The 26,722-nt window shown below is 52.0% G+C and overlaps 1 protein-coding gene across 1 annotated transcript in view; it reads right to left on the bottom strand.

The window, feature by feature from the left end:
* The window catches only part of GALNT14 (polypeptide N-acetylgalactosaminyltransferase 14), a 183,696-nt gene that overhangs the window by 21,194 nt on the left and 135,780 nt on the right, over positions 1-26,722 (bottom strand). Inside the window, exons 3-9 of the mRNA XM_054701225.1 lie at positions 22,836-22,934; positions 15,072-15,139; positions 13,158-13,223; positions 12,867-12,988; positions 7,598-7,685; positions 6,826-6,910; positions 4,219-4,322 (exon numbers count right to left, since the gene is read on the bottom strand). Of these exons, the coding sequence (XP_054557200.1) occupies positions 4,219-4,322; positions 6,826-6,910; positions 7,598-7,685; positions 12,867-12,988; positions 13,158-13,223; positions 15,072-15,139; positions 22,836-22,934 (632 nt within the window). The remainder of the gene's footprint in view (positions 1-4,218; positions 4,323-6,825; positions 6,911-7,597; positions 7,686-12,866; positions 12,989-13,157; positions 13,224-15,071; positions 15,140-22,835; positions 22,935-26,722) is intronic.

The following is a 26,722-nucleotide window of genomic DNA, read 5'->3' as shown; positions in this document are numbered from 1 at the left end:
TCTTCAACTGAGCAATAGCCTGCCCAGTGCCCCTCATGCTGCAAATCTCTCTATTTTGTCCAGTTCTCTGCTTCCAGCTGGAGAAAGTTCTCTGCTTTCATACTGGGCCCACATGGATAATCCAAAGTAATCTCCCAACTTCAGACCACTCATAGTAGCCCAAATCACATCTATAGAGTCTCTATGGCAGCTAAGTTAACATATCAAGGCAGACAAGACATTCCCTTTGACCAAACTTCAGTCAGGCTCCTCTAAGCCCTTAACGCAGCCTTGACCCTACCCCCAGTCCTCCTGGGCATACAGAGCCAGTTTAATCAAGAATTCTAAGTCAATTCAGCAAGTCTCCCAGGCTGGAGATCTGACTACCCTGGTAAGAATCCTTACACCAGTTTATTAAGTATCGCCCACCCCTTGATCTCCCCTCAGTAATTTTCCACAAGCTGACTTCCCACCCCCACCTCCCTACTTGGTTCAAAGTCCCCCCCCCCCTTTTCGAGTTACTGGAGCCTCATCTCCCATGTTGTAGGAGTCATGAGGTCTAGCATGCCAGCTCTGAATAAAGTCTTCCTTACCACTTAACATAGGTCACAATAATTTTTTCTTGAACATAATGATTAGGGGGTGATTACCTTTTGGGGAAGCTATTTTCCTTATCACAGGATCACACTCTCCACTATAAAGACTTGGAAATAGACTCAAAGAGTTGAAGTAACTTTCCCAAAGACACACAACCAGTAATGATTGGTCTACAGGATTCAAAGTCAGGCTGTCTAATGCAGCAGCTGAGCTCACAAGCACAGTGCGCACACACACACACACACACACACACCACACTGACACCTCACTGGGCAACAGCTTTTTAAAGCTTTTTAAAGATGAAAAGCTTTAAGATGCTGCTAGATGTGAGTAGATAGATGCAGTAGCTATATTACAAGTATTTTGTGTTATGCAAATTGGAGTTTAAGCATCTGATTTTAATGCTAAACAACTTCTAAAAAACCAACTAAAAGCCACAATTCCCTGAAGCCTGCTCTTATTGCTGAACTGCAGATATAATTATCAAAACTATTCACTTCCCCTTAGCTGTGTTGTGCAGAAGGATGGCCTGAGGTCAGGGGTTGGAGCACACAGTGGGGGTCAGCTGGCAGTCAGCTGTGGGGCTGGCAGGGTATGTGCCATGTGTCACAGAGCCTGCTTCTGGTCTTCCTGCCCAGGGCCCTTTCCAGTTGTCCCATGGACTCTGGTGCTATGAAATAAAGTCAACATAACATAGACATAGAAGCCCCAATCTTTGGAAAAACACCTCTACCCACTGTTACTATTATCACGGGCTCCACTTAATGCAAGCTGACCTATTTTGAAGCAGCTTCACTGATGGGATCTGTTTTGCCACCACCCCCTACCCCATACACACACATACACACACACACACTCTTTCTCTTTTCTCCTTCAGAACACAGGTTTTCTGAGTGGCTTCCACTGTTCTAGCCTTAAGAACAAGAAGTTTGCCTGTATGTTCTCTCTTGCTCTGGGTTTCTGGGGAAGAAGGCAGCAGGCACAAATGAATAAACACACAAGTATGTAAGAGGACTCAGAGCCAGGATGCAGAAGAGAGCAGGGTGCAGAAGGAGGGGGTGGAGGGCAGGCAGAGAAGGCAGCGCAGAGCTGTGCTCTGGATGGAGAAGGAAGGCCAGGCTTCGAGACAGTCTCAGGTCACTGTGGAGCATCAAGTATGTCTGGGCAGGGGGCAAGTTCTGTCAGAGCCTCCAAACTGAAGGCAGGAGGGGTGGGCGAGGCCAAGGAGGAACACAGCTGAAGCATGTGGGCCTGGGTATGAAGAATAGGAAGGAACTCCTGGGGGTGCCAGGCCAGGGAGAGTGGGAGGGAGAACACTTGGGCAGGAATGTGGGGGGATGGCTTGGAGGGAGTAGAACAGAGGTGGGGACACTCAGGACAGTGCTGGGGATGAAGGAGAGGTGGATATGAGCCACATGGAGGGGAGCACATCTTTGGGAACTGGTGATTTGGGGGGTAGGGTACCCACTGTCATCTCCTAGAGCAGGGATTCTTTTACTCTCAGGCAGCAGCACATCTTTGCTGCTCCAAAACATCACTGTCCAGCCCCATTGAACCCTGGTCATCATCGCATTCCCACCCTCATGGACACAGGTGCTGAGCTCTCCCCACCTGCACAGCTGACTGTCCTCTGCTGCAGCCACCCCTGGAAAAGCACTATATTTCTGGCATATAAAAATGCTTAAAAAAAAAAAAAAGTCCAGAAACAGTTTTGAAAGTGCTGGGAGCAGGCTGGAACATGGACTATTGGGATGGACAAGTTTCCAGTGACACCAACCCACCGGGGCTTTCTTGGTGGTTTAAAAACTTTTGGGGGAGTATTGCAAATTGTCTCTCCCACACCTTGCCAGCAGCCCCTCCCTCCCCACTTCCCTATCTGAGTCAGCACTTGTCAAGGCCAAGGACTCCAGCCCACTAGGAAGCATACTAGATGACACTGATGCTTCATCTGAGCACATGTGTCCAGAGAAGGTGCTGGTAGACTGGACCAGAATGTGCATCATTAAAAATAAGGTGAGGCCTGAAAGTGAAGGCCAAAGGCTCAGGCTCAGGGTGGGTGACTCAGGAGTGTGAAACAAGCCCCCACAGATGACCCAGGAAGGAGGTGGGTTTCAACTTAGAATTTTCTAACAATTCAACAAAGAATTCTCAACAACAGAACATATGAGGCAGTGGAGGCCCAGCCTCCAGGAGGGAGGGTAAGTGGTACTTGACCATCAGCACATCTGATCACTCTGCCCAGGAAGACAGGAATCTCTGCCCCATTGGGAACACCAAGGGCCTACCTGGTTCTAAGCCCTACAGGGCTGGGGCAGGCAGACCTGACCTCAAACCCCACACCAAAGATGCCCATTCTGTCCCAGGAAGGGGGTTGGAGTCTTCTGCTTTGTCAACCCCTCGGTTCCAATCCAACCCTGTATTGGCAGGAGTCAGACTTTTCTGATGGATTTCTCTACACTGCCCAGTTTGGGAGAACAGATGCTGTGGGTCAGGCCAGCAGCCATAAATTTCCAAGAAATAACTCTTAGTGACTGAGGAAGAAAGCCATAAAACACTCGGAAGGCAGGGATGGGAGAAAACAATGGCGGAGGACAATGCACAGGATTACTGCTAGATGCCAGGATGAGCCCATGGATCATTCACTTGGCACAATGTTCGGAGACCCCGGGCCAGACCCACTCCCCGCTGCCCAGAGTGGGCTGGGTCCCAGCACCTGGATGCGGCTTCCTTGTCCTCCACTGTGATCTATTCAACAAATAGCTACTGATGCTTCCCTGTGGCTGGCACCACACTAAGCAGCAGAAATAGCCAGCAATGAAAAGACCAGACCCCTGCCCTTCTGCAGCTTACATTCTACTCCACTCACCTGCTGGAAGGAAGGGAAGAACCGAGGCTTACTCTGCCGTACAGTACCACAACTTTTGTAGCCTTACCTCAATGGACTTTTGCAATAACCACCAGGAGCACCCTCAGGTGGCAGAGTTAATACGGAGGAAACTGGAGGGTCACTCTGTCATCAGCTAGATGTAGTAGGTCTCTCTGACTTTTCTTTTGCCTGTAGCTGCATATTCAGCACCACCCCAGTTTGTCCACCCTGGCCATCTGTTTCACAGCTTGGGAATCTATGATACAGCTCCTACACCCCCTCTGTCTGCACTAGGGCATGAGAGCAGAGGCCCCAAGTTTCCATAGCAGGTACCCCAGACTCTTCTCATTAACCCGGTGCTAGTGCTACACACATACAGCAGCCAACAGATGTTCTCCAGATGGTAACATGCCACTGTCAATCCTGCTCCTCATTCTTGTTACCCCCAGTGTCCTGCCACCTCCAAATTCCCAAGTTCAGAGCTCCCAGCTCAAGCCTGCCTCTGGCCCTTGGGACTTGGTCTTTGCCTTGGGTCTCCTTGCTTGTGCATCTCTAGTTTCCCCTAACACTGTCTGGGTGTGCTTCCCAGGCCCCACGTGATGTCAGGGAGAAACTCTTGTTCCTCTGCCCTCCCAGTAACCACTCGTCTGGTGTCCACCAAGTTTTCCCCCACATGAGTGACTCGCTCCCCATCTCGCTGGCCCTCCTCCCAGGGACCTGTCCCCAGGGCACAGGATTCCCCAGCTCCGCCCCAGGATGGAGAGAGAGCAACTCACCAAAGTTCTCCCCACCCCAGATGTCCATGGCCATGTCGTATTTCCCCAGTTTCTGGAACCAGGATCTGTCCATCACAAAGAGCCCTCCAGCTATGATGGGAGTCCTGCGCATGGGGAAGGAGAAGAAGGAGGATCGGTTATGAGAGGGGACCACTGTCAAATCCAACCAGATAATCCAGTGAGTATAAGCGGGCAAGTCTGTGTCTTCCTCCCTGGCAGTCCAGAGGCCAGGGCATTTTCTTCCCACTTTAGTTTCTGCTCAGGAGGGCTAATAAATAGTCCATGCACTGAAAACCAGACCATGCTCCAGGGTTTACCACTTATTGTAAATCTCTCGACCTGCTGACAGGCTAGTGCACGTGCTCGGTAAGGGATGGGCTCATCAGAACTCCAGCTGTCTGTGAGCCCGGGGGCCTCCACTGGCCTCTTACCCAGTCCATATGCAGTGTGGCCCCCCCAAGTTGGGGCAGGAGTAGTGGGCCACAAACCAGGGCTGAGAAGAAGGGTCAGGACAGCATCGATTAACAGCGCATCAATTTCTTAAGATGGAGCTCTCGCCCTGTTCCCTCTTTATCCCTCTGTTATGGATTAAGTTACAGCCCCTTAAAATACGATGGGGTCCCAACCCCAACACCTTAGGATGTGCATCACTTGGAAAGAGAGTCTTTACAGAGGCAGTCAAATTAAAATGAGGTCTTTGGGGCAGACCCTAATCCGATATGACTGCATCCTTAGAAAAAGGGCAGACCTTGTCACAGACAAGCATGGAGAGACCATGTGCAGAGAGAGGCAAAGGCAGCCACTGGCAGCCAGGAGCCAGGTCTGATGCAGCCTCCGCAGTCACGACCCTGCCACACCTGGCTTGTGGACTCCCAGCCCCTGGGATGTGCGATAACACATTTCTGTTTAGCCCATGGGTCTGTGGTGCTCCATTATAGCAGCTCAAGCAAACAAATACACCCTCATCCTCATTTTATTTTCTTGGGGTCCCACCCCAAGATCTTCTTCTCTTGACTGCCAGGAGAGATGTCAGAGAAAGTCATTTGGTAAGGAAAGGGGTACAGAGGAAGAAAGGCAGCTGGGGAACAGAATCCAACCAAATAATCCAGTGAGGGTAAGCGGGTAAGTCTGTGAGAATCAATAGCTGAGGTAGGAGGGCCAAACCCTGGCAGGCCCCACAGGCCCTGAGTGAGGACCCAGTCCCTCATTCATTGGGTCCAGAGGGCCAAAGGAATGTCCTCCTATGTCAAGCTGGTGAGCGGCCTGTGTCCTGGTGTCACCACACCCTGCTGTCCCCTGAGGACTAACCTAATTCCAAGAAGCACTTATTCTTTGTTGAGCAGAGATGCTGCCTGAGAACCCCACCACTGGCAGAGAGTGGGGAACCCCAGAGGCCGCTGTCCACGCAGTGCCCGGCCATAGCTGGGCTGCCCCTGGAGGTGTCTGGAAGGCAGGACTCCTCTGCCCACACTCACAGCAGTGCTCGAGTGTGTGTGAAGGGCAGAAGTTCCTCTTCCTTTAGAAATAAAGGGCACTGTCAGGTGTGGCCTCTGGCTCCAATCTCTCTCTTGGCATTGCTCCAGGCCATGAAAGCTGGGGGGAGTACACGGCTGGCAGGGGAGCCCAAGGCCCCTGAACAGAGTGTCCTCCACTCCTCCACCTGTTGGAGCATCCTAGCTTTTAGCTCTTCATATTCCCTTCGGCTCACAATTTGACTTTAGTCCATGGAAAATGGCCAGACATTTACTAAATAGCAGACCCCCAAGATACAGATGTGACTTTGAAGATGTGGGCTTCCCTAGGTCACTGGCAGGAGAAATCTAGTTTCCTTCTGTGTACTGCACCCGCTTCCCATCCTCCTGACACACCACCCCCCACACTGACATAGCCTGGAGATGTCAACGGGTCTGGGACATGCTTATCACCCCAGTCTTAGGTAAGACCACCATGGCCAAATACTCTTGCTAATGAGGACACAGGCACTCCCACTGGGTGAACTCCTATGCTCTATTCTATGGGGGCCCCAAAATAGGCCCTGAACCCCAGACAGCCAGCTGGCACCAAGTGCAGTCAGTCACAGGGGGGCCTGGGAGGAGGTAGCTCAGGCTAGTGCACGAGCCGTGCACAGCCCTGCAAAAGCAGCCCAGAGCTGAGGCCATCAAGTTCTCCCAGAGTGGAGCAAATGTGGCTGTTAGTAAGTAGCAGTGGCCTTAGTATCAGCCCCTACTGATAGCCATGCTGACTCAGCCTCCGGGGGTGCAGCCAGACATCCGAAACCTGGGGGCTCTGCGCCTGGCCTTAAGAGACCATCTATTCCCTTGGCAGAGCCTCAAATGGGATCCTCGGGACCCACCCAACTTTAAGCAGGAAACATAAGTACCCCATAGTATGTGTGTGTGTGTTGGGGGTGGGGGCGGTGGACAGCACAGGCTACAGTGCCCCTTGCACGGCCATCTCCAGGAACACAAGTGGCGATGGCATGGTGAAGGGGTCTCTTGGTCTCCACCCAATCTTTTGAGCATCTGATCAGAATGCCTCCCCAGACCATGTGACAGCAGGAAGGACCACGTGGTGGTGGCTCTGCCTGCCCTGCCTGTCCAGACTTACCTAATGGGCTCAGTGGGGTCCAGGCGTCGAGCCTTCTCCTGTGGGGAGAGGTGCTCCCACTGGAAATGGAGGCTCCAGTCAAACCCTAGAAACAGCACACTGGGTTGATTTGGTCTCTGAGATGCCCCTGCAGAGCATGCTCATTCTGTCCCATTTCTAGAAGTTCATGAAAGGGGAAGCCTGTCCCAGGGACAGCAGGCTTCCCCCAAGCTGGTTACTCCAGGACTGCCAACTTCCCCTTTCACGGCCTCCACTCTCTCTACCTGCTGCCTCCCTGAGCCTTCTCTGCTCAGTGGGGTTAGGGAATAAGGGGCAGAGATTGGATGGGGCCCCAGGGTAGAGCCGAGGGGGACAAGATGGTCAGTTATGGGATGTGGCCCTTGCTCAGGAACCTCTGATGGCGTAAGCAGATTTGTGAGGTGCTGAATCACCTCAGATGGGTCCTGGGGTGAGACCTCAAGGAGAAGACGGTGACCCATGCTGAGGAGCTAGAATGGCTCAGGTGCACACAGCCAGGGGCTCCTTGCGTCTGCCACAGTCCCAGGCCCCGGAGTGAGCCCTGTCTTGGAGTCAGAGGACTGGGGGCTGGGAATGTCCTGCCCACTCGCCTGGCCCTTCCACTCCCTGGCCCAATGGACATGGTCATATCGAGTGACTGACACTACAGGCCATGGACTGCATCTCAGACAAACCCCTCAGTGACTTTCTCACTTTGGTGCCCCGACAGCAATGACCAGAGCCCTGATGGGGGAAAGGTGTGAGCCCCACTCACCCCCTCTGAGCTCCGAGGCAGACTCGATGTAGTGGAAGCTGTCCAGGTTGATGATGTCGATCACCGGGCACACCACGCGCGTGTAGTCCTAGAAAACATAACCCAAGCTCAGCGTGGAAGGAGAGGTCACTGGCGGGAATCAGGGAACTGGAAGGGGCTCACCCCGGCAGTGCCAGAGTCTGGCTTTGGGGCCTTGACCGAGCACCTTCCTCCCCAGATCTGTGTTCCCATCTATAAAATGAGGCTCTGAAGGCTGAAACCTCTCTAGTTGCCTGAAACCCTCAGAGCCTTTAGCTGTCCCCAACCACAGTTCTCTACCATGCTGCACCCCGAGAAGAGGACATGGGGAAGAAGGGGCCTGGAGATGTCCTTCTTCGTCAGGAGGCAAAGGATACACTCAGCCAGGAAGGTGACCCCAATCAAGCCTGCAGCCCCAAGAAGCAAAGCCACACACCCACAGCGGAAACCACTTGGGATTTCCAAATACTTTCATTCTAGGCCATGGTTCCTAGGCAAGCTGTTGAAGAGCATTGGCGAGATTCCTAACTTGAGTTATCACCTGTGGACACTCTATTCCTCTAGCCCTGGCTCCCCCTGGCTTCCAGGGGTTAACAGAGCCAACCCCTACGCCCCCTTCCTTCCCAGCATTAAATTAAGAAGCGTCACCTCTGCCCATCACCAGACCCATCCTGCAGATACTAGAAGGATTCTTCTGAGTGGATCCTGCCCCTGCTTGGCCCTTCACGCCTGGAGTCATGCACAGAAGCCTGGCCCCAGCCCTCAGCCACTCCCTTTTCTTCTCATTCTACACGTGACTGACAGTGTCATCTTTCTGATGCACAATCTTGCTCTGCAGCTGAATGAGTAAAAACCGGCTCAGGGACAAGGTTCAGACTCCTCAGTCTGACCTCTAGGACTGGCAGGAATAGGTCTGTATCATGTTTTCTAGCCTTATCACTCACTGCTCCTCTAGGCCACCCTGTTTATAGGCACCAAAGTCACTCATGGACCATTTCCAAAACAAAAAAGATATAAATTCACCTCCTGGGAGGCATCACATATATTTTTTAAAATGTTTTCTAATTCTGAGGGGACACCCTGTACCTGGCACACTGGAGAGGAACCTGGGCCCCATGGGTAGTGGAGCTGAGCACAGAGCCTCACAGCTAAATGCAAATCAAATAGCAGGGACAGTAGTGGGTCTGGGCAAAGATCAGGCCCACCTCCCCAGTACCCAGCACCAACGGCTGGCACAGGTAGGAACCTGTTTCTCCCGCAGCCATTTAATTTCCTGGTTCAGTCTCTTCCCCAAATGAGGCTGTCTTCTTATTTTAAGCTCAGATCCACTGAGTGCCTGCTCTTATGTTCACAGACTTAATTCCCTCTCAGCCTCCACCTGTGATTCATCCTGACAGTGACAAGGTGCCTCCGAAGCCAATTGGCCCGCGTGGAAAGAAATGCTCATTTTCAATGCATCGCTTCTGCCTCTGGGACGTGCACAGATGCTTCCCTCACAGTCACCATGGCACCTACCCAGCTGCCACGGTTCTCCGGGCTCCTCGCTGGCCACTGTCACAGTGTGTCTGTGTGTCTGCGCACATGGTATGCACACGCACAGCCACACCCACCCATACCCGCACACAGACACCCCCCCCCCAAAGATATTCTTGTGACCTGAGTTCTCCAATGTCATTAGAAGTTCCAAGAACAACCTTCTGTGGGTCTTTGTTTTGCCTTCGCTTATTGAGTTCTGGAGTCTCTGCAGCCTCATCAAGTCTTTGTGGAGATCCTTGTGCCCAAAGATACGTGTCTCCCTTGCCCAGCTCTTGGGAGGTTATTTCTAAGTCTTCAGAATGCCCTGGCTCTGAGTGTCTCTGATTGCCTGGAAGCCTTGGTCTGCATCAGATGGTCTAGACCAACAATGTAACTTACGGTGCAGGACAGTCTTGGGCCATGTGGTTCCAACTCCACTTGACCTCTGGAGGGATGTGAAGCCTATGGGTTGGTTAGCCACGTCCATGTGGTTGACCTTCAATTAAACCCTGGACACCAGGCTTGGGTGGGTTCCTGTCTGCATGTTCTGTGTGTGAAGCTAAACATCTTTGCTGGGAGAAGTCACTGCTGTCCCTGAACACCAATGGAAGAGGCAACCGGAAGCTTATAGCTGCAACCCCTTGGCCTTTCCCTGTTGCTGATCTTAAATCCATATTCTTTCACTGTAATAAACACTAACCATGAGTATAACAGTTTTGCTAAGTTCCAAGTCCTTCTAGTAATTTATTGAACTTAAGGGGGTCTTGGGGAACACCAAACTCCAATACTGTTTTTTAATCTTTCCTTAATATTTGGAAACAGATGCAAAATAAAATGTGGGTTGCTCACCTGGGTCACAGGCTTTTCCAGAAGCTAGCAAGAGCTGTGCCTGAAAGGCTAAGGCAGACTCTGGTGTGCTCTCCCTGTAAGGTCTGAGGGTTTCCATTCTATTATTCCTGCCACGATCTCTTTGTGGTGATGCTTGGCTCAGAGTCATGGAGACCAGAGGGTGGCAAGGGATACTTGGGGCTGAGTGCTGTATGGGGCCATGGTTTTGAAAAGGGACCGCAGGAGACTTTACGAGTGGCCCATCAAAACCAGATACAAACCTTTCTGAGTGATGGGAGCTGGGTCAGTATCTGCTCCACTTCATATCCCTCAGCCCCTGCCAGAACCCAGTGGGCCGCAGGTGTTCATCAATGTTAGCTAAAGCAGGCCTCCTGTCAACTCCTCTGGGGACACTGTGTCAGCAGCTGGCAGCAAAGCTGGTGGGTCAATCTTCGGAATGGGGGCTCACCAGAAAGACACTCAGGCCCAACGTAGGTCACTACCTGCATGCTCCAGGATCTGTTTTTGAATGGCTAGGCCCACAGGGAGACTCAAGCAGGCAGTTGGAGGAATCCCTGGCAGATTCAGGACCACACCCTCTTTTCTCTCCTCTCCCATACAAAGCTGAGCACTCCTCCCTGACCCCAGCACAGCCACTAGGAGCAATGACAGGCTGAATGCATGAGCCAAAGTCCATCAGTTACACGGTGGTCCTACATCTTCTTTCTTTACCAATTCGTATCCTTAAAACCACATTGTGATGAGCAATTAGGAAACTCCTAGAGGTGATCACTCCTGTCTCACTGTCACTCTCATTACTGAGCACCTGCTAAGGTTTAGGAATCGTGAGACACAAAGATGAATCCGCCCCGGGAATCTAGGGGTGGACAGGTGAGTGGAGGATTACACGTGGGGTCTCTAAGCTGGCCTGGGCAGGGAAGGGGGAGAAAGAGGGAGCCCTCAAGGAGGTGACAGTGTGGGTTCCCATCCTGCCTTCTAGAATATGCAGGACCTCAAGTAAATCAGTACATGCTGAGGGACTCTGTCCCTTCATCTATGAAGACACATTATTTGCCAAACTATCCCATCTCCCCAAGGCTTTGGGAAGGAGCGAGAGGAAAGCACGTAAAAGGGCTTATAAGCGTGTGCAAGCCAATATTTATAGACATTTACCAAACGCTACCAGGATTGAAATTTCTTAAAATCTTTTTTCCTACCAAAGAACATGTAAATAAGGAGGCAGGAAAAGAAGCCTATGTTACAAAAAACAAAAAACCAAAAACCCAACACGGGGCTCGTTTCAAGTATCATCACGTAATTAAAGGGAAGAGGGGAAACCGAGGAGATTTTTCGAGTGGAAAACACCAGCTGTGGACAGCGTCTGACAGCTCGAGCCCAACCCTTTTCTTATTTCTTTCTATTTTTGAAAATCTACACTCCAATTACAGCTTAAAATTTCCACTTCTACTCACAAGATCAAATCACGTTTCACTCTGAGACAAGACACATACAAGGACACGTGGAAACACGGGTTCAGACGTGCCCACGCTCCCTGTCTCCAGGGGGATGGCTCAGCAGAGCGGCCCCTGCCATCAAGAATCAGGGCCTGGGGGACCTCTGCAGCCCAACGAGGCTGCTGGCACCTGCAAGGGGCAGAGTCAGGCCAAGGCTCTGCTAGGAAAGCTTCAGCTCACACAACTGTGGGGACCTGGAGCACAGCCAGGGAGGCCAAGCTCAGCGCTGGAGTCCAGGGAAGGGGCACCAGGCAGCAGAGAAGGGGAGTGGGAAGGAGGTGAAAGTTTCCCTGACCTACAGGATAAGCCAGGGACACAGAAGAGCAATTGAGTTCAATTGCCAATAGCTGATGATTTAATCAATCTGCCTAAGTCATGAAGCCTCCATGAAAACCCCAACCTATAGGGTTCTGAAAGCTTCCAAATTGGTGAACTAATAATAAGCAGGGTGTGGATGCATTTGACACAGTCTGTTTCAACCCTCCCTTGAAACTGGCCCAAATCGGTGCTTGGTAAATGTGTGTGAGTTAACATAGGGCAGAGAGCCAGCTGCTCCCCTCGGTTCTCACCTATCACCTCCCCACTGCATCTGATTTCTTTTAATTAGCATTTCTGAACACCAGGCACCCATTCTACCATTGGCATCATGAGGCCATGATGGGTGCCCCCACTGGGTGTGTGGTCTGCTTGGGGAGACAGAGCGCTAAGCCCAGGAAAGGAAATTATGATGTCAACTCCCTGAGAGCCATCCCAATCAAGCAGACTTCTTGGAGCAAGAGCGAGGCCCTGAAGAGAAGGAGGATTTGTCCTCCTTCAAGGGAGGACAAGGGAATCCAGGGATAGGAAGCCGGGGAACAGTGCGGGGCTGCACACGGAGCACAGCAGGAGCGGAGGATTTAGAGAGATGCAGCGAGCCAGTCGAAGCCCCTCAACTGAATGGCCTGCACATAGCTACTTCTCAACCCAGACCTCTTCTCCTGGCTGATGTCAAAAAGAGGGAAAGAGGGATTTTTCTAAATGACATTAAGTGTACGAGCTTTCCTAATCTCAGGAAATAAGATCATGAAGTGGGGTTTAACAACTACACCCGTGCTCGAGAATGCGCCTCCCCAAAAAGCTCTCTCATGGAATTTTCTATCTCTCTTCTAAGTGGTTTACACAGGAATCCAGAAGTTATCAGAAGAGCGAGCAGGAAATAACCTCAAGCACAGCCCAGCACAGGCTGCTGAAGCAGGATGGAAGGCTCTGGGGCTGGCAGCACCGGCTAGGCAGTGGACAGTTCCCTGAGGCGGTGTTCACATCTGTGAAATGGGCATGTTAAAGATGCCCACCCTCATACTTTGCAGCACATGAAGTATCGGGGTGTGCTCTGCCCTTTCATCAGCCTCACTTACCTCTTTGACCCTGTGCAGCAGCGGCTGGAGCCAGTCCCTGTTCACCTCACAGTGGCTGTCCAGGAAAGTCAGGGTGGTGCCCTTGGCCACATCGGCACCCCGGATCCGGGACCGGACCAGACCTGCAGTGAGACGAATGGCCCAGGGGCGCCACAGTCACTCCATCATCCAGCAAGACCACGGAGGAGCCACCAAGCACTCCCCCCCCATGCACACCAAGCACACACCCCAAGGTGCACACACACCCCCACTCCCATACTCCCACCCCAGGGCACCCAGCCGCAGACCTACCTTCCCGCTCGTTATTGCGTAAGCATATCACCTTGGGCAACTTGATGAGCTGTTTGCAGTCATCAGCTGCGAAGACAAAAGGTTACATGGCCTGAGCACCCGGGAGGGAGGCTGAAGAGGAGGTAAGTCAGCCCACCTGCTGCCCCCACCCAGACCACGGGGCACTGTCCTGACCACAGGACGCTTGTAGGCCTCGGAAGGGAGGACTGACCGCGGCCAGTGCATGCAGGACCCGTGGCACGTGGGAACTTGCTGGGAAACACTTGGGATGGGGATTCTTAGCATGTTTCCTGGGAACATGCCTCCTTTTTCATAGTCCTAAAAACATGAGATTAGAGACTGGAGAATGGATGAGACACATTTTGGAGCTTCTTTTCCGATGTTGGCCTGTTTGTGGAGGAGACTTACTTCTGAGGGGGTCTGAGAGGCATGTCTTCTACCACACACAGCTGGTTCAAGTCCCCATGAGCCAGGGAGCGGAGCCCTCGCCTTGGGCTGCCTCTACCTTGCCTATCTGCACCATCACCTCCATGACAGGCCATTCCTATGTTCTGAACTCCACTTCCGGTTGCTTCACTGCTTCCCACCTCAGCCCTCTGCTGGGCTCAGCACTCTACCGTGTTGCAGCAAAGACTCAGAGAGGCTGCCTTGGGGCCACGTGCTGTTCGAGCACTTCCAAAGCATTAGCACATTAAAATCCTTGTGTTATATATATACTACTGCTCTCTCCATTGAGTCAAGGAAATTGAGACCCATTGAGGCTACTGGGGAAAAAGCAGGTCTTGGATTTGAAGCCAGGCAGTCTGGCTGGAGTCCATGCTCTAAACACTGAGCTATTTTGCTTTAAGTGAATCCAGCTGCATTCCCTTCGCCAGCCTCACTGCCGGGCTGGACGAGTATTGCCCCATTGCTAACCCCTCCTTGCTCACTAGAGAAGGGAGACCCAATCACCAAGTTGTGGAACTTATAGTCTAACCTCATCACTCTAGACATGGAGAACAACCCACATAAGCATCAGTCACATCCCAGGATCCGAGGCTGTGTCACAGGGGAGGGTTTCCAGGCTTCCTACAGAGCAGCGTGGCCATGGCTCTACTACCCAGCCTCCAGCATCAGCACTGGGAAGTGGAGGGATTCACTCCTGGGGTAGCATCTGTTCCTAGGGGTCACCCTTGCTCCCCCTGGCTCTGCCTGGATGGGCTGATTGTGGGGAACAGTGTCCAGGCTGCTGGGATGAGGGCTCTCAGAGGAGGCACTGGTACTACCAGTATTTGAAACTTAGCACTGCTTCTGTCATTGTTGTATCTGCCACACCGGTCACAGAGATGCTGGAAAATACCTCATGCTTTTCTTGGGAAAAGTGATGAGGGGTGTGGATTTGTGTGGGACCCAGGTCTCTGATAGGATGTTTGGGTACAGTGATTATCCATGTTTGAAAGGTTGGAAGACAGCTGCTCACAGTGTCAAGGCCAGGTGCTGGGATGTCCCAGGGGGATCCTCTCAAGGGAATGAAGGGGGGTGGGTGTGCTAGCCTCAGTTCAGGCTGGCAGATTATCACAGCATGTGAGTGAGGGCTGTGAGTGATGTCAATTGCTTCTAGGGTGTGTGTTCCTGTCCTTTAAGAGTTCCTACCCTTACCTAAGAATACACATTCACAAATGCACACACACACACACAATCCAGAACCTGCTAAATTTACCTGTTTAGGTTCTCCAAGACTTACAGCAGAGAACCCAAGACATTGTTTTTTACGTGTAAGGTTTATCTCACTCAGCTTGCATGGGCACTAAAGTCTTCCACATCTATTAGAAACCTGATCCCCAGAGAACCGTGGACTCACTTCCACACATTATAAGGGTACAAGGGGCCAGGAGCAGCCGTGTGCCAACCAAACAAGAAAGCGCTGTTACTTACGGTCATTGCTGAAGTCATCCACTAATATGATTTCCTGGATCAGATTCATAGGGGTGCGGTTTAATACACTGAGATGGAAAGAGGAAAGAATGTTATGACTTCTAGTGGCAAAATACATGAATTAAGCTGTATTAAATAGATGCTGTAGGGTAAGGTAAAGTATCAGGCTTTTCTGCCCTCCCGCCATTAGGATTGATGATGGATCCTTGCGGTCCTGAATGCATGCCTGATGCCGGGCACCTGGAGTAGGGTGTGGGCATAGGTGAGTTCACCTGGGCTGATACAGGGCTTATAAGGGTGGTGTCGTGGGGACGCCAACAGAGCAAACAGTAGAAGCAGAACCAGAAGAAGAAGGAGAATGGAACAATAGAGGAAAAAGAACAAAAGAGAAGCAGAGGCCACGAGAGAAGGCGGGAGAGCCCAGAAAGAGTAAAGCCTTGCTGGAGGCTTGGAGGGCTGCCCGTTACCTGCTGTGTACCCAGTAAAATCCCAATAAAAGCCTGAAAAGCCACTGAGGGCTCCAGGACTCCTCCTTTACCCCATCTGCTCAGATCATAGAAAACCTGCCCTGTGCCATCCTGCCTCTACAGATGCCATTGCAATTGAGAAAACTCAGAGCAAGTATGAGGTTGGGCCAATCACATGGCCCACCTGTGACCACAGGCATATACTTCTGCCACCACCTAGTCACTGACACTCCCCCACCAGGGCACCAGATGCCAGGCTCATCCCCAACCATTCTGCCTTTTCTTGAAGCATCACATCAAATCAGTGAGGTGTGGCACTAGAAATGCCACTCCAGTCACTTCCATCTCTTATATTGGTTGAACCTCTTTCCCCCTGCCTTTTGCAGTACCCTCTGCCTGCCCACACTGTCCCTTTGTGTCCTCCAGGGTAACTTCAGAAGCCCAGGACTGATCTTGATCATGTGACTTTGCAAAGCAAACATAAAGCAGTAAGTTGACAAAACCCTTGCAATGCCCCCACTATACCCACCCCAAATCTCAGCATGTTCACTGAGACCCTTCAAATCTGGAGCCACCCGTGGCTGCCCACCATTTCCCACCTCCTCCCACCAGAGTCTGCAGGCATCCTGCTTGTTCCTGGCAAGAGCCATTCTGTCCTCCTCTGCCACGAGGACCAGTTCAACTGTCACTTCCTCTCTAAGAGCTTTCCAACCTCCTTAGTAACAATTAATTGCTTCCTCCTCTGGGATCCTTCAGCAGTTTGCATCTAAAGCTTCCCGTGGCTTTCATCACTGCCGGGCTTGGAGGTTGGTTTTGTTGGTCTCTCTGGATGGACATCTCCCCAGGGACAGGGTCCTTGAGAGGCTACTCTCTGTAGGAGTAGCGTTCCAGCACAGCTCTTGGCCTATCACCTTCCCTTCAAGAGATTATGCACACCTACTGTGTGCTAGGCACTGGTTGTATGATATGAGCTTTGTGCTCCAGAAGTTTATCGTCTCAGAGCTACTTACTACAAGCTGTGCAATCTTTGGCAAGTTACTGAACTTCTCTGTGCTGTAAATATTCCCATGCGTCGAATGGGGATAATAATAGTAGTATCTATTTCATAGGGTTGTTGGAAGAATTAAAGGAGAAAATATATTTAAAGCATTTAACACCATGCTTGATACTGAGTGATGAAAAATGGTATCAATTATTCTTATTTTGTGTGTTGTTTGTGATCTTTGACCCTCCTATGCGGTGGATCTGCACCCGGGGGGCAAGGCTGGATTTCCAGGTTCACTGGATCTCAAGGCCTGACCCCGATGGCTGTACCCTATATCTCCTGAATACCCCAAACCATGCAGTTCCTTGGAAACATTCCTAGGCCACACCATCCAGCCTCGAACACCCAAAGTCCCATGCATGGTGGGAAGGGATTCAGGTGGGGGTTGCCCAAGGTGCTGCGAGTCCCTCCTCTCAGAGGACCATTCTGAGCCCTGTTTTTGGAGAGGACCATTCTGAACCTTGTTTCTGGAGAGCCGCCCTTTCGAAGCAGGATGCAGACTCTCTAAGAGGGGAACTTTGCCTGAAACTGCCTTTATTTATGAAACCTTCCTTCTCACCATGGCAACTAGTGTAAGGTGGGGAAAGAAACCTGACACCCAGCCCTGAGCCTTCGGGAAAGGTGGGGCAGGGAGGGGCAGGAGGTGGGAGGAGGAGCCCCTCAACATGATGGCCCCAAAGAAAACACATACAAACCCAAAACCCAACAACCAGCCTCCTTGCTGCCCCCCCCAACCCCCAATCAGAGAGGGAGAGGAAGAGGGATGCAGAGAGAGAGGGAACACCCTGTGTAAAGAATACCCTCTAATGAGGTTTGATTATGGCTCCAGCTTCTGCATGCGATTCCCCCAAATCCCTGCCGGCTCTTTGAAATTCAAGAGTTCTCTTCTGTGAACATCAAAAGGTAAATCGTGTGCAGCTCTGAGCTGGTTGAACTGAGAGATGATTAGCGAATAAAAAATGTCCAGGGTTTAAAAAAGGAAAAAAAAAAAAAAGAAATCGTCAGCAGTAAGTGCTAATTAGACCATTTCCTGGTAACACCTGGCTTGTTTTTCCTCCTCTAATCAGAGCAATTGGAGAGATGGCAGAGGCTCCTGGAAAGTGGCTCTGGGCACAGGGGCCCTGAGGTGGGCAGGTGCTTTGGGCTCCAGGGCAGCCAGAGGAAGCGAAAGATCAAGTCCAGCCCAGGAGACCTGCCCTGACCAAGATGGCCCGTGGGCCTCCCTTCTACACGTGCCATCCTCACTCCCACCACCCCAGCCAAACCCTGGCTGCCCAGCTCCCGCCTGTGGTCTTGGCAGTTCTTGTGCCAAGACACCTCGCAAGCCCCTCTCCAACAACACCCATCGGCCCATTCCCCCAGGGCCCAGCCTGGGATATGCTTTTCCCTTGCTTCACCCACTCCAGCTGTCTGGTGCCTCTTTCTTACACCAACAGGCGTGGGAATGTGTGCTCACCTCACTGGCATATCCAGGCCCCGGTCTGCCTGGGAATTATTCTAGAACAGAGTTTCCTATATGCAGTTCACCTCTGCCTGGGGGTATCTGGGCAGGCAGAGCTTATGCCTTCTACTGTCTGCCTGCAGGGCCCTAATCATGGAGTCCCAGGGAACACCCAGAGAGGCACAGGCCAGCAGCGGGGGAGGCCAGGCAGCCTCCACCATCTACTCGCTATGCAATCCTGAGCCAGACACCCGTGTACGCCACACTTACATTTCCATCTGTAATTACATTTTCCTTGTAAAAGCAGGCGATATTAATACTTGACCTACTTCACAGGCTTTTGTGTGTATGAAATGAGGAAATGTATTTGAAATTGCTCTGTGAATTTCATGGTGCTAGATGCAGGCTGGGTTTATCACATGCCCCATAAATACCAGTTGAATGAAGGCTGCCGCTTGACAGTTGTGGTTAGTGGTACTAGAGAGTTCAAGTGCTCTATCAATGTGCCCGCCAGTCACTAGCTTCCAGGAAAAGCTGACCCTCAGCACAACCTCCCCAGCACAGGGAAGGAGCCCAGCACTGTGCCTGAAGCCCAGCAGCTGCTCCTGCCACCTGGGTACGGATAATATCACAAGGTGCTGCTTCTTAAAATGTGGTCCCTGAGCCAACTGCATCAATGTTACCCGAGGAAAAGCAAATTCTGGGGCCCACTCTGGACTACTGAATTAAAACTATCTGGGGATGGACCCCAAGAAACTGTTATAATGAGCCCTCCCGGGTCCTTTGATACCCACTCAGCCTCGAGAGCCACTGCATCAGAACACCGCCGCTACCTGGCTGGAGGTTCACCAGGTGCGACGTCACCTCTCCAGGTTCATCTCTGTTGAGCACTGTTTCAAGGTCTTTACCTACTGAGCTCATTCACTCTTGTCCATAATCACGTAAGGTAGTTATCCCCCATCACTCTTACTTTGCAGAAAAGGAAACTGAGGCAGAGAGCCTGCCCAGGGCACACAACCAGGAAGGGCTATCAATCTGGCCACAGAGTCTAATTGCCTAACCATCTGGACCTGAGAAATTGCTCCTCTGAAGCCAGGATTTTACAAAAAAGCAACGATAGGAGACTCTATAAAAAGTGATGAGTCGTGTATGTTCCAGAGTCCCCATGGGCGGCCAAGAGCCAAAGGCCATTCCAAGAGGAAGGGGACAGTCCTGGGTCTCCTGTACACAGGGACCTGCTGCAACAGCCAGGCTGCTTTTTCAGCCCCTGTCCCCAGCTAACTCAGGTGATCAGGGGCCAGAGGGTTTGGCACAAAGGCCTGGCTGAGTGCTGGCTGGAGGGAGAAGAGCAACAGTGCTCCCAGGTCCTCCGCATCCTTCTCCCCTTCTCCTGCAAAGGCCTGACAGCAAAGGCATCAGAATTATTGAAAACTAGATGAAAGATACCTCACAGAGATGGAAGAGCAGGAAGCGAAGGAGAAATGTGTGTTAGAGCTGGAAGGGATGAGTCTGCGGGCAGCAGCTGAAGTGCCCTGGAGCACATGGGTGCAGCGGCAGGGAAGCCCCACATGGTGTTAAAACGCCCACAGAGGTCCCAAGGTGATGTCTTATTGTGGGGAATTTATGGAACTTGATACAGAAATTTTTTATTGCCATCTTTACAGATGTGCCCAAGGGCACGTGAGAAGGGGAGGCAGGGACGTGGCCCCGAGAGTTGTGACTCCAGGTGTGGTGCCCTTTTAAATGCTCTTCCTTCAAGAGCTCGCTAGCTATGCAGACCCAGGAATGGTGAATATAATCAGGCACTCACTGCCCAGCATGGGCTATAGTCCTGTTACCTATACAATAGGTAAGATTATTCTTCCCGTTTCCTTGACCAGGAACTGAGCTATAGAGAGGTTCTGTGAGGGATGAACAAGATACAGTACTTGCCCTTAGAGAAAATCTTTGAAGAATATATCTGGGAAAAATGTGCTGGAGACACAGAGAAAAGCGTGTGTGTCGGGGTGGGGGGTGCCTAAGGGTACAGGTGAATGGCATCAGAGGACCCCTGGAAAGATGAGGAGAGGCCAGCCTGGAAGGCACAGAGCCTCTGAGAAACTGCAGTGCGGGAGATGGAAACATCTGGCAGACATGCCCAGACATGTGGTGCAGTCACCACGGGCGGCAGGCAAGGCAAGGGCTTGTGAGCGTGTCTATCCCCACCTTGGTGCCCCAGCAGATGGGGACAGCTAAGGGGCTGTGGGAATCCACCCTTGGGAATCCACCACCCCCACCCCTTGTGCCTGCTCAGCCTACAAGGCCCAGAAACTCGAAAAGGCACTTTATTAGTCTGCCGTGAGAGTCACAGTGACACCTGACAGTGACTCCCGACATTTTCTTGTCAAGAGCCGAAGCCTTGCTGGAAATCAGATTCCAATTAGGTGACTTGAGGGGCAAATGCAGAAGCCGGGAGAGAGAGGGGCAGGTGCTGGTGGAAGGAACCCACCAGTCAGTGGCTAAGGCTGAAGACTGCCTCTGTGGGCACGTCCCACCCTGAGTTTCTAAGGGACATGCTGGCCCCACACAGTGAACATTCGTCGTGAATGACAGGTGAAACATCCACTTGGGGCTGTTCGCAGTCACCCAGAATGTCCTCCGGTTCACAGCCATCCTCATGTGGCAGAGACAGGGAAGGGGTGGCTTATTCCAGGGAAATGACATGGATTTTGCTGTGCTTGGGGCTCTCTTTGACTCACTTTTAACTCCTTTTCTGGGGATCAGCGGACCATCTGGGGTGCTTCTTAGCAGACAGGGAGGGGCCGTAATGGACAAGGTATCTCAGGGGTCTGGAGGGACCACAGGCACTTGGCCCCCCTGCTGGAGGTGTGGCTGGTGCCTCTCGCCCCCAACACCTCCCAGGGATGCAGGATGTCTCCACACCAACCTCCAGCCTTGCCCTAGTCAGGCTGCCAAGAACTCAGAGGTCAGAGTGCAGGGTCAGAAGCCTGCTTCACCATTGTTCTCTGGGCGACAGAGGGTCTTCAGTTAGTATCTCCAAGGCTCAGCCTACTCGGCCGCAGAGCTGGCCTCTGCAGTGTGGCCTCCCACCACCCCAGCCAAGGGCATGAGCCAAGGTGAATTAGCGACTGGGAGCTGCCGTTTCCCCCACCTAAAATGCCAGTGCTGCTGGACACCTGGGGCAGGCAGGCGATCTGGGGGGAGGGCCAACAGGGAGAGGCTCCAGAGGAGAGGCATGGCTTGAGGAAGGGACCAGAACCACCAGGCGCTTCTGAGAAGTGAGGGTCAGAGAGGAATTTTCCCCCAGTCTGTTCTGAGGAGAGTTCTGATGGGGGCTGGCACTGGGATGTCCACTTATTACAAAGCCATGTAGGCCCCCGGCCAGACAGAGCTGACGTACCTATCAGAGCCAGAGCAGGGCCCAGACCAGGAGCTGAGGATGGAGAGGTATGGGGTAGACAGCCTGGGAAGAAGGCTGTGGGTACTGTGGAACTGCTCCCATTTATACCAGGGTCCCGGTGGGGGGCCGACTGTGGGGACTACTTGGCAGACCCAAGTTCTAATCCCAGGCTGAGGCTGTGGACTCAGCTCTCAGGGTCTCAGCTCCCTTGTCACCTGTGAGGATTAGAACTCATGTTCTTCTCAAGAGGATATCAGTACCCCTGTCCTGCCCTAGATCTATGCTGTCCTCACTTCCTACCCCAAAGTGCAGGCAGGGATGATTTTCAAAATCCCTTTTGGAGTTTTGTTAACCTATTGCATAAACCACACACCCTGTATCTCCTGGTGAGCGTTCAGTCATCTTGACTCTGGTTTAAAATGAATGATAATGTCTTCCTGCTGCTCCTCCCACCAGGGCTTTGTTCTGGTCCTTCTGCCTCCTCTGCATGGGGTGAAGTACCTCCCAGCACTAATTGTGACGGCTGCTGCCCGCCAGAGCAGGGTCACACAGCCTTTAATGCAACTGCTGTGCTCCCACCCTGCTGGCTGGGAAAGCTCAGTCTTTGCCCTTTGCACTGGTGGCTGAAGGCACACCCTGGATCCTGCCAATGTCTTCCCAGGATGGAGATCATGCCGTGGACCTTTGCAGGCCCCAATGAGTGACTTTCTGGAGTTGGCGCATCCTTTGACCAATTACTGAACCTACCTGGATGGTATCCTGGGTGAACAGGGCAGGCAGGCCCCGACATGAAGCAAGGGAAAGCCCAGTTGATTCAGGGGCTTGTGTTGGAGCCAGATACACAGGCAGGTGTGGGGGGTGGGGAGGGCGGTGTCAGTGCCTAGAAAACTTGTCCCCAGGTATACAGTCCTTGGAGAGTTACTGACCGTGGGGACAGGGCCAGGTTTCAAGTTTCCTGGAGATGCTGCGAATTTCTCCTGCAGGAGAAGCCATTTGAACTTTTTCAGCTGTATCAACAACACAGTATTTTTGTCTGAAAAGTCAGAGACTTCTGAACAGTGATTTACTTAATGACAACATTTTGAAATTCAAAACAAAACCAAGAGGCAGTCTAGAGCACTGGGTAAAGGCAAGGACTCTGGAACCAGGTTCTCTGTGACTCTCAGCGACTCCTGCAAGTGACCTCACACCTCAGGTCTCTCTCGTTGCCCCTAGAAAATGGAACAGTGGCCGCTCTCGTAGGCGCGTGAGCACAGGCTGAGTGGATGCATGTGCAGCATGCAGGCCCATGTCTGGCAAGTGGTTAGAAATGGTTGATGTTCTCCTCCCAGGGCTGGCACCATTTTCCTTCCCCTGCCAGCAGACATGGCTGGCATGGGGGTACTGACAGGTGAGGGGAAGACCGTCTTACCTGCGGATGGTTCTGAGCAGAGTGGAGCGGGCCTCGTTGTGGAAGGTGATGATGATGCTGGTGGAAGGCAGGTCCTTGCAGTACATCAGCAGGGCACATCTGGGGAGGGAAAAGCAGCAGGATAAATGAGAGCTCTGGGGCAAAGCAGACAGAAAGGGCATGGTGGACAGGTGCCCCATGTCTGGTGGGGTCACCCAGCTGCCTAGCACTCAGTTGGATCCTGGGGCCTCACCCAGTCCTCCGGGGACGAGAGACCCAGGAAAATCACAAGCTGCATCTCCCTCCACCTAGGGAGAACTTGAAGCCAAATTAAGAGGATGTACAGAACATAATGTGGGCTTTCTCACATGCCCGAGTTAGTGCAACACAGTTCCCTGCTGCCACACACATGGCCCCCAAGTCCTGGACTCTGGTCTCCATCCATGCCCACCCCAGGCGGCCAGCAGCTCCAACCCACCATGCTCTGCAGAACCCGCCCCTGCCACACACACCCCAAGCTGGCATGGTTAAAGAAGCAGAGCCCTAAAACCCCACAGTAAGCAATGCAACCCTATCTTGAAGAAAATGCGACCCCTGCAAGTGACCTCACACCTCAGGTCTCTCTCATCACCCCCACCCCCAGAAAATGGAACAGTGGCACCATTGTAGGTGCATTCATTTCCATGTGTCCAGGATCATTTTGTATGACAATTACATCTGGGGTAATTTCAATTTAATACCTCGCTGCAAGTGAAAATTGTAGCTCGCAGCCCGAAAATTACTATAATAATGAAAGTAAACCCGCCCAGTGAGGCTGCTGCCACGAGGGCTATCCTTGGGTAAAAGTTTCCTCCTGTTTCTTGTTATTTCAGGAGTTGTCCAAGAGGTGGTGGCGGGGGTGTGGGGGGCTAGGGGAGAGGGCGGGGTGGGGGGAGGCATAAATGAGGACATAAATAGCACGCGTTTGGCGAGTCAACTATTTCCTCTTCATTTTCCAATTTCTTCCTAGTCCTGGGGCTTTTAATTTGGTGTCTAGAGACCCAAGGATGGACTTCAAGGGGACCGTGAGCCCTCTGAAGTTGTCTGCAAAGCTGTGTATGCAAACACCTGTGTGCACGTGTTCTGGGATGATGGTTCCGGGTTTTCACTAGATTCTCTTAGAACCTCAATCCTAGGCCAGTGGGTTGATGGCCTCCCTGATAATTCTGAACCCTTTTTCCTAGAAGAGCAAACACCAACTAAGAGAACTTACTCAGAGCAAACTGGGTTCTTTTGCTGGGGCATGAGCACAGGTCAGGTTGCAGGAGCAGAGAATTAGGAAAGGAAGCCCCTGGGGAGAGGCAGCATAAAGGTAGGGAGTGCCCTGTGGGGTTTCCTGTGCTCCCCATAGTGACCACTGCTCATCAGGTGAGCTCCACCTGCTTGAAAACCCCCAGTCCACCCTCCTCCCCTGTCCTCATGGCTCCAGCTTAGACTTTACTGCTCTGGGGATCCCTGAAACAGCCTCTGACATTCTTCCTGATCCAGACTCTGCTCCTGCAGGATATGTCCTGCTCATCACACAGCTCTGCTGGTAACCTCCTCTGGTCTGAATCCTTACAGTGGCTCTTGATGTAAAAAGTCCAAATCTGTTATTGCAGCTTTATAACGTGGCCTCATGTGCAGCCACCACTTTCCACCATTGCTCACACTATTGCTTTGTGTGGAGCAATATCCTTCCTCCTTTCTCTACCTAGTGAGCTTCTATACATCCTTCAAGACCCAGAGACATGTCCCCTCTGCTGTGAAAGCACTCCATACTCCCCCACATAGGGAATGTCCTGTCCTCTGTGCTCCTTCTCAAGATGGGACGATTTCCCCCACCTGACTATGAACTCTGCTAGGGAAGGACTCTTGGCTGCCTCCATGTCCTCAGAATAGGAGAATGAAGGAGGGAAGTCAGGAAATGTACTCCTGGGACAGGTGAAGATCGATGGTTTGCAAAGGTGTGGGAGTCAGCCTCTCAAAGGACTTGCAGAAATTCTCACTGACACCACCGACCAGCTGTGAGACCCCCAGGCAAATCACCCCTCTCTCCAAAATGCTGTGCAGTGGGCTTGGTCCTGCTGGAGCTTCTCATGGCATCAATGGCAGAAGCTTTGATTGCCACAGACTTTCAATAACATGGCTGATTGAAATGGAATGTCGCAAAGACCGTTCTGCAGCTGAGATTCGACTGTTTGGCTGGACATCCAAAATTACTTTTTGGAAGCCTCTCTGTCTTCACCTGGAAGGTGCAGATTACAGTTCTTAACTTGTAGATTTTCTCCCTCAGATTATTACTGTTAGGTAATGATAGGTGCTTGACAAATAGTAGCTGTCGAGTTCAAGTTTGCAAATGACTTCTCCTGTTGAGGGCAGCCAGATCTTGCAAAGGCTGGAAAGCCATCTTCGGTGAGTGGTTCTGCCTGGTCCAGCAGCAGGTGAGGGGCACTGAGAGGCAAGAGGAAGGCAGAGCAGCACAGCATCCATGTCCAACAAAGGATCCTGGGTTGTGATGCTGATTTCAATCCTGGATCTGCTGAAAACTGGCTGTGTGCCCTGGGGTGGGTCATTTGCCTTCTGTTGCCACCTGTAAGATGTCCATAAGTACTTCCCTTCTAGGTTGTGAAGTCTGCAGATACTGCGGGCAAAGTACCTGATGAGTAACATGGGCGAAGCAAATGGTCATTATTTGCTAGCATTATTATTATCATGACTACACCGTGGCTGACCCAGCCTCCTTAGGATGCTCAGTGCTTATGGTCTAGAACCACAAAATCAAGTTGAAAAAAAGCGGTGCCCTGGAGATGACCCAGCCCAAACTTCCCACCTGCAGGATAAAGGGTGAGGTTCTCCCTCCAGACAGGGCAGGAATTCTTCCCCCACCACCACCCCCTGCTCCCCGCCCGGTGCACACAGAGCTGGGGAGGGTTGGGGAGAGCAGGAGCCAGATGGCACCTCATGGCATTCTGGATCATGGGACTGTCTGGTCTCCTCCTTCGGCCCTTGCTCCCTGCATTCTGACTCATCCCTTGCTTTGTCTGACCCCCATACCAGCCTTGGAGAAACTGCACCCACAGATGTGGAGACTGAGGCTCAGAATCTCGCTCTAGGTCACATACCTGGTGAGGAACTGTGACAGCTGAACCCAAGCCCCTGACTTTTGAGCTGGTGCTTGTCCCTAGTGTCCCAGCTGTGAGCTCACCCTGGTTAAGGCACAAGAGCCCAAGGTGTTGATGCTGGGCAGGGCCCACCTCCCCGAGCCCTGTGCAGGAGGCTCCATGGCCCCAAAGCGGGGGGCCACAGCTGCATTGAGAGAACCGCCACTGGGCACTGGTAGCGAAAATCTGAGAGACTGAGAAAAATCCTTAAAATTAGACGCCTGAGGAGAGTGGGCTCAGACAGGGGTTTTCTGTGAGAGGGATCTAAATGATTAATCAAACAGCGAGATCTATTAGGGACACGAGCGGAATGGAAAAAGCTGCCAGCACTTAGATCTGGCGCCAGCAGATGGACGAGAAACCATGTTTATAATTTATTAAAGATTTAGAGGTTTTACTGGAGAGAAGAAATAGTGAGCAGGAAAGAAGGGCGTGAGCCGGAAAGGGGGAGGGGCAGGACTCTACTGCGTGGGGTGACAGACCAGGCCCCTCACTAATAGGGCACCCTTCTCCCAGGGGTCGCCTGTGTTGTTTCTTTTTTTGCTTGCTTGCTTTCTTTCTTTTTAAAGAAAGATTCAACTAACACTCTTGATTTCTCCAAGTTCAGGTAGGGCTCACAGCGCTTTCTGGGCCATCCATTCTTTAGTGCTCAGTGCCATTCACTGGCCAAGGATGCATCCAGAAAGGTGCTCAGAGCTGCTAACCCAGGGCCTCTCCCTCTTGTGT

The sequence above is a fragment of the Talpa occidentalis genome, unplaced genomic scaffold (assembly GCF_014898055.3).
Source record: "Talpa occidentalis isolate TD23 unplaced genomic scaffold, MPIMG_talOcc4v2.1 talOcc4.5, whole genome shotgun sequence".
In the NCBI taxonomy this organism is placed as follows: domain Eukaryota; kingdom Metazoa; phylum Chordata; class Mammalia; order Eulipotyphla; family Talpidae; genus Talpa; species Talpa occidentalis.
This window is presented reverse-complemented; position numbering and strand designations above follow the sequence as displayed.